Genomic DNA, 12460 nt, shown 5'->3' on the forward strand with positions numbered 1-12460 from the left:
GTATTAACACACATCCATCATTTCATTTACACCTTGAAATGACAGCAGCTGGGAAAGAATAAAACAGGAGGAAAACAGTCTCTATTGGACAGATGAATGAAGTGGTTCTGGTGTATTAAAGGGGAGATGTGTGTAATACGGGCAGCTAAATACATCAGTGATGGAGGCAAAATTTCTAGCAGGGCATCCTCTACTAGTTTCCACCAGCCCATGCCTAGAGGTAAGGGAGCACTTGGCAGGTGTCACTAGTTGGTTGGTCAACAATGTTGCTTGCTTCGTTGTTGGAATATTTGGTTGCTCTAGGAGTCAGGACTTTATACTAACCGTTTTCTTATGCCAATGTGACTTAGTCCTGTATGGAGCAGAGACTTACATTTCTGGACCTGTATTATGTTGAGTTTAGTACTCTTCAAAAATGTTTACCTGTAACAACGGAGGAATTTGACACTAGATAGGTTCATGCAGTATTATAGGCAATTCTCAGATTGAATCCTATCCTAGTCCATCAGTTAAAGCCAGACAAAGCATGGGCTCTGTATATGGAATGATGCTAGACTCCAGAGGTCTGACTGAGAAGTTTAATCCCATTCATGCCTGTTGTTTTCCACTTTAAGTTAGGTGTGTGTTTGAAAACAAATAGGTAAGAAATGTTGCTTGATGTGAGGTCAGGTGCCTGTGGTCTGGGTTCAGCAGCCCTGTTCCATCGCTCCTTCAGAGGGGGCGCTGCCACACCCGACGCACCCTTCACCAAAGCAGCGCTGCCCTCGGGCTGCGGCGCTCCGCACACCCAGCCGGAGGCTGCCCCACCGGTGGTGCGAGAGCAGCACGAAAGCGGGCACGGGCCGCTCGCTCCCGAGGAGGCAGCTGACGGGTCCGCCGGGGGACAAGAGGCTGCCCCCGCCCCGCCTCACGGCTGCCCGATTGCTACTGCCGGCCTGCGGCGGCGAGGCCGCGGGGCTCCCCCTACTGGCGGCCGATGGCAACGCGCGGGGTGGGGGGCGCGGAGCGCGCCCGGTCCGGCCCCCGCCGCTGGCGCTTCGCAGGCGGCAGCGCCTCGGAGACGGCAGCGGCAGTAACCCGGCTCCCTGTCAGCCTCTGCCGCTGGGAGACAGAGCCAGCCCGGGCACCTTCTGCAACGGCGGCCGCCTCCTCCCCGCTCTCTCCTCTCCTTTCTTCCTTTCCACCTCTTCTCCGGCCGGTGATCGCCGCCGGCTCGCCCCACCGTGAAGTCTGGGCGCCCCCCAGCCATCGCTACTGCTCCCCATGGGGATCCGGGAGTTCCCCAACGGCTCCGCGAGGGGCAAAGCCAGCACCCTGTGAGTACCGCTGAGGGGCCGGACGGGCGGGGAGGGACGGGGACACCTCAGCCCACCCCACCTCACCTTACCCCACCTTATCCGGGGGCGCCGCCCGCCCGCTCGCTCCTGGAGGTCGCTCCGGTGAAGAGCGGCAAGGAAAGTTTGCGGTGCCGCCGCTCCCGCTCACCTGCCGGCGGAGGTCCCGCCGCCAACTTCGCCTCGGGCCGGGGCAGGGCGGCGGCGCTGGCAGCTGCGGTTCCCCGTTCCGCCGCTGACGCCCCTCTCCCGGCCCGCAGCGGCATGCGGCGCTCCCCCGATGTCAGTCCCCGGCGGCTGTCCGACATCAGCCCGCAGCTGCGGCAGCTGAAGTACCTGGTGGTGGACGAGGCCATCAAAGAGGACTTGAAGTGGTCCCGCTCCGTGGAGGACCTCACCAGCGCGTCCGTGGGGCTCACCTCCATTGAGGAGCGGATCCTCCGCATCACCGGCTACTACGGCTACCAGCCCTGGGCCGCCAGCTACAAACGTGAGTCCGAGGCGCGGCCGGGCGTGGGGGGCTGCGGGGAGGGGGACTGGCACCGGGACTTTGCAGGGGGTCATCCCGGCCCGGAGGCTGCTGATGAGTGCGGGCTCGAGGGGCTGATCGCTTCGCCCCTGGGAACAACTCGCCCCATGGGAGTGCTCTCACTCTGCGAAGAATTGCATGCCTGTGATGTAGTTGCTGGCTCACCGGAGTGGAGTGCTAAAGTATCACGACAGCTAAATTCTGCGAAGAAAATAGGTCAAATATTTGTCTTAGTGTTGCAGACACACTTAGTGATGCTGATTGCACTGTTTGTGACAGCTGTGTAAAAGCCTCTGCATTCATGCAGATACTATTTTCACAGGTAATGAGTTCAGAGCATCTTTCTGTTGTTTTAGGGGTCAGATTTTCACAGCACTTGATCTGAATATTATGTGTTTTCTTATGTAGAAACTGTAGAACTGTTTCTTCCCTATGCTTGCGTTTGAGAAAGAAACTTCCTATGATATCAATACAAAGAGCGACAGTGGAGCTCTATTCCTCCACATGATTTACAAAGGAAGTGATACCTTGAGTGGCTGTATCAACTAGTGCATTTGTGTGTAACGCTCTTTCTTGCCCATCATTAATTGCCACAATGGCAGCTGCATGAATTAACAAGTTATAAGTGTAATTTACCAATTAACTGAAACATTAAAATATTTTGGTTGTCTTTAATTCTGTTTGCAACATCACAGGGGGTTTTGCTCTGAGAAGGATTCTGCTGTAACATAAATAATTGCTTTGCAAGGAAGACTGGCTCTGACAAAGTGATTGTTTTTATGTTGTCCTTTCCTAAGTATTTAGTGTAAGTGTTCTGAAATACTTACTATTGGTTTATCTGTTTGCCAGTGTGCTTACAAGGGAAGAAAGTGATACAAGAAAGCATGGTACACAGTACTAGTTCAGTTTTCTGTGAAGAAGAGCCACTCCTGGTTGCCTGATAATAGGACTTTACTAATAAATATTCTAAGACTCCTTCTCTAAGAGCCTTTTTATTTTTTTTCTTTTTTTGATTGCAGTTATGGCAAAAATGTCTGTTATTTGCTACTTTACTCACAGGGAATATGGGATTTCTCTGAGAGCAATTCCATTGCCTGGACTGGGACCATTCTTGAGAGTAATGCTTATTCAGGTCAGTTTTCAGGATCAGTTCATATGCTGATGCCAGACTCAGTTGGATTTTAGTGCTTCTGTCTGACAGAGTGACTAACAGCCCAGCTGAAGTCGCACTGAGCTGCTATGGCTGAACTTTCTGAAATAATAAAGGTCATGCTGGCTCCTCAATTATATCCTATTTGTTGAAATTTATAACTGTGCCTGAAAAAGTTAATTGCAAGCTTTCGCCTGCTATTCTAGTTGTATTTTCCTCTCGTAACTCGTTCTGAATAACCAAATTACATACTTGAGTTGTAATGGTGGGGAATAAATATACGAAGTGTCTGAGTTGCATAAATGTGTCTGAGAATAATAGGTTATGTGAAGTTATTGCCAATTTAAAATCTGACTTGCTAGCAATGCAGAAGAACACACTGAAGAAAAGACCCATCTCTCTAGCTGGGATAAGAAGGCCTGGCTTAAGCAGACCTGTGCTGGTCTGCATCAGCTGAATAGCTGACTGAATGCACATAAATGGGGTAGATCATCAAAAGTGGGAAAGTCAGATCTGTGACATCTACTTTGAAACCTGTTTGAATACTCCTTCAAACTGGGCTTAAGCCCAGTTTTGGGGTATGGACTTTCTGTGTGACTTCCCAGTTAGAAATTGTCTCAAGAAGTGTGAACAAACAATATTTATGAAGTTCAGATTGCACCCTGGGTACTTCTTGTTGTCTTACTGTGTATGCCTATAGACATTTAGGTGCTGGTACTATGAGTGCAATTATGGTACACATTAACAATGGATCTGCTTTCTGGAAAGTAAGTCTGCAATCTAGGCTGATCTAGAGTTTGTCTCTCTCAGTGACATTCTTTTTAGTGTAACTAAATCACCTGTAGGGCAAGATCTGGTTGTTGTGGGTTTTCTTTTTTCACATGGAATTGTATTTCTCCCATACTTTCTGTAGACTGTATGTATATATGTGTGTGTGTGTGTATGTATCTATGTATGTATAAATTGTTTGAGACATTCAGGACATTTTTTGAGGTTTATTTTTTAACAAAACTCCATGATGGAAACTACCAGAGATAATCAGAGATAGTGTTGACCCCATGCCATGACACAAAACTTGTTTGGAGACTAGTTTTGCTGTGCTAAAACTTGAGCATTTTAAACATACTGGGATACCTCAAGGTTATGTAGCAAGTCCAGTGTTTAATATATTTATAAAATAGATGGAAAGAGAGGAGAAATAAGTGAAAATCTGCTGAGGACATAAACTGATATGGATTGGACAGAATGAGAAAGCACACATCATTGCTCAAGACAGATCTGCCCCAGCAAGGTGACCAGACCAGATGTCAGCAGATTACATTCAATTATTACAAATAAAAGCCTCGTGTTTCTCGAGAATGCGGAAATTACCTGCAGAATTTCAACATTATCACATCAGCTGCTAAGAGGGAATAGTTTGTGACTGTACACAGCTCAGGGAAGACCTCTGCTGTTTGACTGCACTTGCAAACTAGATTTTAGGAACTGGAATAATGTAACATACTGCCTGTTTTATGATGCATCAGAGAATTTAGTGGTACAGCCTAATGAAATACTGTGCAATATTAGTTGTCTTTCAGAAAAGGAGCAATCATAGGCACAGCTACAGGTTGGGCAGAGAAGAGATTCAGAGCAGCCCTGCGGAGGAGGACTTGGGGGGTGTTGGTCGATGAGAAAATGAACAAGAGCCGGCTGCAGTGTGCGCTTACAGCCCAGAAAGCCAACAGTATCCTGGGCTGCATCAAAAGGAGTGTGACCAGCAGGTCAAAGGAGGTGATCCTGCCCCTCTACTCTGCTCTTGTGAGACCTCACTTGCAGTGTTGTGTGCAGTTCTGGTGTCCTCAACATAAAAAGGACATGGAACTGTTGGAACAAGTCCAGAATCATGTCCAAATGGCTTTTAAGGACCTCTAAGAGAGGGCAATCTGTGCCAGTGCTGTCATCTGTACGGTAAAAACGTGTTTCCTGATGCTCAGAGAGAACCTCCTGTGTTTCAGTCTGTGCCTATTGCCTCTGGTCCTGTCCCTAGGCACCTCTGAAAAACTGGCACTGTCTTCTTTGTGCAATCCCTTCAGATGTTTGTACCCTTGGCACCCAGGTCAGTGGCGCGGCTGCTCCACCTGCAAGTGCAGAGTCAAGGGCCAGCTTAGCGACATGGTTTCCTGGTGAACTTGGCAGTGTTATCTGAACGGTTGGACTCGATGACCTTTACGGCCTTCTCCAACCTAAATGGTTCCTGTGACTCTCATTACCATTCCACTATTATTTTAGCAACATTTGCTTACGCTATGATTTTCCTTCAGTCGTCGATTCCTTACCATTTGATCGTTGCTTCATCCAGAATAAAGCCCTTTTAATTAACCCACCAAGAATGACTTCCCTGAATAATTCACCTACGACACCAGGACAAACACCAGACTGTGTCTGGAGCACAGCCAGAGTAGAAGAAAAGGAATGATGGAATAGTTTGGGTTGGATGGACCTTCAAAGGTCCACTTAGTGGCTGCTGTATAGTTTATCCATAAATATAGAGAAGCCGCTGTTGGTTGTGGCAGTCATTGGGACTCCATTAAACTCATGTGGTGAGTGCAGCTAAAAGAGGCAGCTAACAGATGAGTAGTTTCTCTGCTTCCCTTTGAGATCTCCTGGGAACTTCTGGGGCTGCTGGTGAGCTGAGAACTCTTCAAGGGTTTTCAGGGTGCTGGCTGTAGCTGGGAAGGGATAACTACAGGAGGCCTGTGTTCCAGCAGGCTCTAGCAACTTCTAATGAGCTCTGCCAGCTGTGCCTGATCAGAAGGTGCTTTAAGCTTTTTCTCCTTCTCCAGCTGACTCCTTGTTTGGGAAGATCATGCACCCTTTCAGCAGATGCTGTGGAGAAGCCTATGTAGCTGCTGGTCTTAAAATGCAGCTCCCAGAGATAGCAGTTGATGCAGTAGTCCAGGGGGAGATTAGTTCTTCTCTGGGACCCTGAAGATACAAAAGCCTGAGCCCCTGGCTGTACTGAAGAATGTGATGGAAGTCTGTGCTTATCAGGCTGGGAAGTGAAGATTTCCAGGGTGGCAGAGGCGGAAGCCTGTGAGTTCTGGCCTCAGGAGGAAGGCTTCTGCTCCCCTTGCAGATATGCAACTACAGAATAGCTTCAGTTCCGTGGGTGTGGATGCAGGGCTGGGGCTCTGTCCAAGAAAGCATCTGAGCCTGAGAAAGAAGGCTGGTGGCCATGGATGACTATGAGGGATGGAGTTCTCATCTATCAACCCAGCCTGTGTTCTAGGGGATGTTGTCTGTTTACCAAGGGCTCAGATCTTGGATGTTGTAGACAACCTGGTTGGGCTTGTCCAGCCCCTGGGCTATCACTCACTTCAGGTGAGCATCAGTGATACAGTCAATGGCACCCAAAGTGTACGCGTTATGGCTGTAAGTTTTCACAGGTTGTGGTTGAGGACATGTGGCCCAGATGGTTTTCTCATTTATGGGATAGGGCTAGAGAAGGAGTGGACAGACCCTGTAGGTCTACAACTGTTTGCATATTTGGTGTCAACAGCAAGGGCTGGGCTTTTATGACTATGGGATCTTCTTTGGGGATCAAAGGTGCCTACAAAGCAAGGTGATCTTCCTGATCAAGTGGGGCAAAACCATCGCAGGAATGATGGGGGAGGGCAGTGAGGAACCACAGCAGGTTTTGCACTTCATGTGAGGGAACTTTGCTCTGGGACCAAACAATGAGCTGGCTGGGAGCTGCTAGGTCATACTCAGAGAGCAGACCAATGGAGGTGTTCACCACAGACCACCAGATCAGAAAGAAGGAGATGACTCCTTCTTCAGACAATGGGAAGAAGCCATCCCAGAGGAGACAAGGCTCAGGGGGTTTTATCCATGTGTATAAATATCTGATGGGCGGATACAGAGCCAGAGCCAGACTTCTTTGTGGTATCCAGTGAAAGGGCAAGAGGATATGGGCACAAATTGAAATTTAGGAAATGCCATTAATAAAACCCCCAAAATGCACAGCTTTTCACAACGTGGGTGTGTGGAAACTGGCACTGACTGCCCAGAGAGGTTGTGGCCTCTCCATCCTTGCAGCTATTCAAACCTTGCTGGACATGGCCCTGGGCAACATGCTCTAGCTGACCCTGCTTTCAGCTGAGGTTGAACCGGGTGATCCTCAGAGGTGCCTACCAGCATCAGGGATTCTGCAGCTCTGTGGGAAGCCACAGTCCTTCTTTTCCTTTACATCAGTGAGGAACAAGGTACCTAAATTCTGGTGATGTGCATGGAGTTTATGTGGAGACAAAAAGCGGGAATGATTTGCAGCACAGCTTTCCCAAAGCGTATTTGATTTTTGTGAGTGAAATAATCTACCTTGAATGGCTTAATTATTGGCAATAAAAGAAACCACAAGGCTGACCTGCAAACTACAGGGAAATGATGGACAGGGGTGGTGCAGTTGATGTCATCTACCTGGAATTGTGCAAAGCGTTCTACACTGTCCCACATGACATCCTTGCCTCTAAATTGGAGAGACATCAGTTTGATAGGTGGACCACTCGGTGGATAAAGAACTGGCTGGATGGCTGCACGCAAAGAGTTCTGGTCAACGGTTCAATGTCCAGCTGGAAACCAGTAACAAGTGGTGTCCCTCAGGGATCGGTGTTGGGACCGGCCTTGTTCAACATCTTTGTCGGTGACATGGACTGTGGGATTGAGTGTGCCCTCAGCAAGTTTGCCGATGACATCAAGCTGTGTGGTTTGGTTGATACGCTGGAGGGAAGGAATGCCATCCAGAGGGACCTTGACATGCTTGTGAGGTGGGCTGATGCCAACCTCATGAAGTTTAACCATGCCAAGTGCAAGGTCCTACACCTGGGTTGGAGCAATCATAGGCACAGCTACAGGTTGGGCAGAGAAGAGATTCAGAGCAGCCCTGCGGAGAAGGACTTGGGGGGTGTTGGTCGATGAGAAAATGAACAAGAGCCAGCTTCAGTGTGCACTCGCAGCCCAGAAAGCCAACCGTGTCCTGGGCTGCATCAAAAGAAGCGTGACCAGCAAGTCGAAGGAGGTGATCCTGCCCCTCTACTCTGTTCTCGTGAGACCTCACTTGGAGTATTGTGTGCAGTTCTGGTGTCCTCAACATAAAAAGGACACGGAACTGTTGGAACAAGTCCAGAGGAGGCCACGAGGATGACCAGGGGACTGGAGCACCTCCCATATGAAGACAGGCTGAGAAAGTTGGGGCTGTTCAGCTTGGAGAAGAGAAGGCTGCGTGGAGACCTCCTAGCAGCCTTCCAGTATCTGAAGGGGGCCTACAGGGATGCTGGGGAGGGACTATTCATTAGGGACTGTAGTGATAGGACAAGGGGTAATGGGTTAAAACTTAAATAGGGGAGGTTTAGATTGGATATAAGGAAGAAATTCTTTACTGTGAGGTTGGTGAGGCACTGGAATGGGTTGCCCAGGGAGGTTGTAAGTGCTCCATCCCTGGCAGTGTTCAAGGCCATGTTGGATGAAGCCTTGGGTGCTATGGTTCAGTGTGAGGTGTCCCTGCCCGTGGCAGGGGGGTTGGAACTAGATGATCTTAAGTTCCTTTCCAACCCTAACTATTCTGTGATTCTATGATTCTATGACAGAAGGCTCTGGGATGAGTAAGGAGAAAGGGTACAGACATTCTATAAAGAATCTCAAGAGTTTGCTTGTTTACCTTGAAGAGGCTGAGACAAAAGTATGGAAGGTACTGGCGCATATTGCTGAGGCAGATAGAGATTTTTCCTTCTTACTGTGTCATAAGAGAAAAACAGGTGGATAGTCAGTTAAGGTGAAAAGCTGTTAATTAAAAACTGATAGAAAAAGAAACACTTTTTAAGAAAGCACTCAATCTGTTCTTGAGATTGGGAATTTAAGGGCTTGTATTTGATAGCAGTGACTGTAATAAATTGAGAACATACTGGAGAGAATATTCAGAGTTCAAAACTTCATTATTCAGAATTAGGCTGGGAGGGGGCTGATTTCTTGAGGGTTTTTTGTGTTTCACTCTGTAGCATCTGCCTACCTTTAGAAAGAGGGATAGGACTGTGTTTAGCCTGATCCAATCTGGCAGTTCTTATTTTTCTGAAATTCTAACTATTGATTTTCAGGGTAACTAATTATGTGAATAACTGCTCTCCAGTCTAAATCCAATATTCGTATTTGTCCCATGGGGACTATTCTGCAGCATCTGATTTGATTTCTGAAATGCAAAGGCAGAGGAGAAGAAACACATGTAAGATGCAGTCAGATTGTAGAGTCATACCCTGATGCAGCAACATTAACAGCAGAGCTTAAAATTTGTGAGATCCTAGTTATCAACAAGAGGTATTGACTTTTAAATTTTTTTTAGTTAACACATAGGGATTAAAGAACTTCATTACAAAAAAAACCAAAACAACAAAAAAAACCCAAACATGAAACCCCACAAAATCTGTAGATCCCAGCAACAGCCTTTATTTTTGCATGGAAATGAAACCATTATTAAGGCTGTATTTGCAGTGCTGTTCTCTTCCATGAAGGTTAAGTAAATTAGCATGATTTCTGCCTCTAAAAGCTTGTGACTTCAGTTTAATAGCAGAGACAAGTTTGGAGGTGAACAGACATATTTTAAGTTTCTATTTCATGCCATTATCAGAAGGACTTAGATTTCTAATTATTTTTAGAAGTGTAGTCCCTGGGAGCTTTACTGTACTTCAGAAATACAGATGTCACTAAACTTTTGAATTGTCTTGCTGATCAGTATGGAAGACTTGTCTATTGTAATTATTGTAGCCAGTGGTAGGGCCCTTGTTTCCACATGAAATGTGCACAGCTAGCATCTTTGCAAAACATTCATTTTTCTCTACATTAACTAGGTCTATTTTGTGGTGATTCAGTATCACAGTCTGTCATTATGTGATTAGTATTTTAAAGACATTCACGTGGGCTTGAGCCAACTATCCCTTTTTTACAATCTTTGCCTCTTCCTACAGATCACCTGCTTCTACTCCTTTTTTAAGAGTAAGATTTTTCTTCTAAACAGTGACTTTGAAATACCTGTAGTCTTGTTATGGATAAATCAGGATTACATGGGTCCCTCCCTCCTTTTAGATGCCCAAGAGACCACCTGGCCTCCCACTTATATTCATTTAACTTTCTTTGTGTGCTTACAGATGTCACTCTACCTGCAGAAAAAGTACTTTTAAATCCTCTCAGTTCTATTTCATAAGAATTGACCACAGTCTGTAGCACATGGCTTGTGAACATGCATTTCTATGAGACTTTGACCTTATGAATAATTCCAGGTTGTTTCAGTGGTGACTTTGAAGTTGGCATACTGTTGCTCAGGTGAAAGAGAAAGATGGTGTCTAGTAACTAAAGTTCACTGCCTTTTCTCCTCCCTGCTACTTTAAATGTTAGCCTCCTATTTTTAGTGTTTCTTCATAGTTATTTCAACTGTAATAAAATAAACACAACAGTTGTAATGTCCAGAATTTCAATGTAGGACTTATCCGGCATGTCACATAGTAGGTCTTGACCTGGACATGGAATTTAAGTGCCATCACCAGTACAAGTAATTTATTGGAACACACTGGCTTACAAATACCCTGGGCATTGCTCAGAAAGCATAATTGTCTGAGTATGAAAATGCCCCAGTGACTGAACTTCGATAGCCTTTCGAGGTAGTAATTCAGTGTTGATTTTAGCTAATTAAAAGTATGAGCATTGTACTCTTGTAAATGTTGGAGCATCAGTTATACAACTAAAGACGCGTGTTTTCAGCTGATCCTGGATGTTCCTTCTTGTGATCTGCTTTTAATATGTCATCAAATGCTGTAACTTTCACACTGACTAAAAGCAAATCCAGTGGGGATATGAATCAGGGTAAAATTATTAATGCTTGAAATTGGTGCAAATTTGCATGTTTTCATCCGAGCCAGATTTTAACTTATTTTTGTGAGGTGATATACAGGAATCTTCAGAAGTTCAAAGCCAGAAATTGAAGAGTATTGGTTTCCCCAGGAAAGCCATTTTCAGGCCAGCTGTAAGCAAGTAATTTAAAACTGATTACTTGCTTTGCAATACATAAATACTGAATGTAATGCTGTTATAACTCATGCAAGACTTGGGGGTTTTCACATTGCTGTTCCTGTGGTCAAATGATCCTCTTGTAAAGTGAGAATCTTCCTTTTAAGGTGAATGCATGGAGTAACCTCTAGATATCTTATTCTGGGAGAGAAACTCAGATAGCTGCCCAGGGTCAATCTGTAGGTCACCTCCCTGTTCTTGCCCTCCACTCCCCAAAACTTAGAAGATGAGTGAAAATAGGTGCCTGATTAATAGGTGCAATTAATATTTTTCATGCTCTTCATTGGCAATACTAACATAACTAAGTGTTGTGCTAGCAAGAAAAGCTAAGAAAACATGGTAACTCCTACAGGTGAAATAAGCAATGGCAATGAATTGCATAACAGAATTGAAAGCTCTGTAGCATTATTGTTTCACACATCAACTATGATAGCCTGCTGCAACATAAACTTCCATGTGGTTGTTACACAACCCAGGGACACAACTGATTTACATCCACAGGACAGCTCACACAAAAACTTGTAAAGACTTTTCCCTGTATACTCATTGTAACAGGAGAACTGTCCCCAGAAACAGTCTCTTAAAATATTTCAGAGACCTAATCATAAACCTGCAGTGGATGTTCCAGAGTATTACAGGAGATATTTCTCATTGGAAAGGGAACCCATTGGCCCCTGTGGGCTTGAACCCTGGCTGCTCTTGCAACTGAGAATGAGTATGGAGTAGCACAACCTGGCCATGGGAGACAGTGAAGAGGAGTACAAGTTTGGAATACTAGTCAGCTGCAAAGATACCTTATGAATATTTAACAAAATAGGGAAATTGAAATACAGCCAGCCTTTCAGAAGTTTCTTTTTCAAAACAATTCCAGTGGAGAAGAGACATGAGAGTTCTTTGGCTTTTGGCAGGTGGAAAGAAAAATATTTTTTGGACAATGCTAAGCAGAAACCTGGTTCCTGTTAAAATACAGAGCCTCATTAATCGCAAATTTTAAGTTTTAAATTGCTTGCTGGGAAGCCAAGCAAATTGTAATTTAAACCACTTTGCTAAACATTTTGGATTGTTTGGTAAATATTTAGTAAATGATGTTTAGTGAACATTTAGTAACTTGTTTACTAAACAAATTAACTGTGTAGGCTTCAGTAACCACCACTTCTAACCAGGCAGCTGGTGAAGTATTTTATAGTTTGTGTCTACTTTTCACAGTGAAGAAACTAAAAATAACCACCTAGAAACAGTCTCTCTCTTTTTTTTTGTTTGTTTCCTGTTTAAACGAATTAATTGGTTGCTTTCAACTTTCTTTTTTTCAGTGCAGCTTTAATCTGCTGTACACCATTTATGCAAAACAGTCCATGGGAC

At 45.4% G+C, this 12460-nt stretch overlaps 1 protein-coding gene across 1 annotated transcript in view; it reads left to right on the forward strand.

Annotated features, from left to right (window-relative positions):
- The first annotated feature begins 1263 nt into the window (after nt 1-1263).
- SLC35F3 (solute carrier family 35 member F3) overlaps nt 1264-12460 on the forward strand; it is a 169213-nt gene continuing 158016 nt past the window's right edge. Inside the window, exons 1-2 of the mRNA XM_034060878.1 lie at nt 1264-1316; nt 1595-1824. Coding sequence (XP_033916769.1) covers nt 1264-1316; nt 1595-1824 — 283 coding nt within the window. The remainder of the gene's footprint in view (nt 1317-1594; nt 1825-12460) is intronic.

Source organism: Melopsittacus undulatus, chromosome 3 (assembly GCF_012275295.1).
Source record: "Melopsittacus undulatus isolate bMelUnd1 chromosome 3, bMelUnd1.mat.Z, whole genome shotgun sequence".
Taxonomy (NCBI): Eukaryota; Metazoa; Chordata; class Aves; order Psittaciformes; family Psittaculidae; genus Melopsittacus; species Melopsittacus undulatus.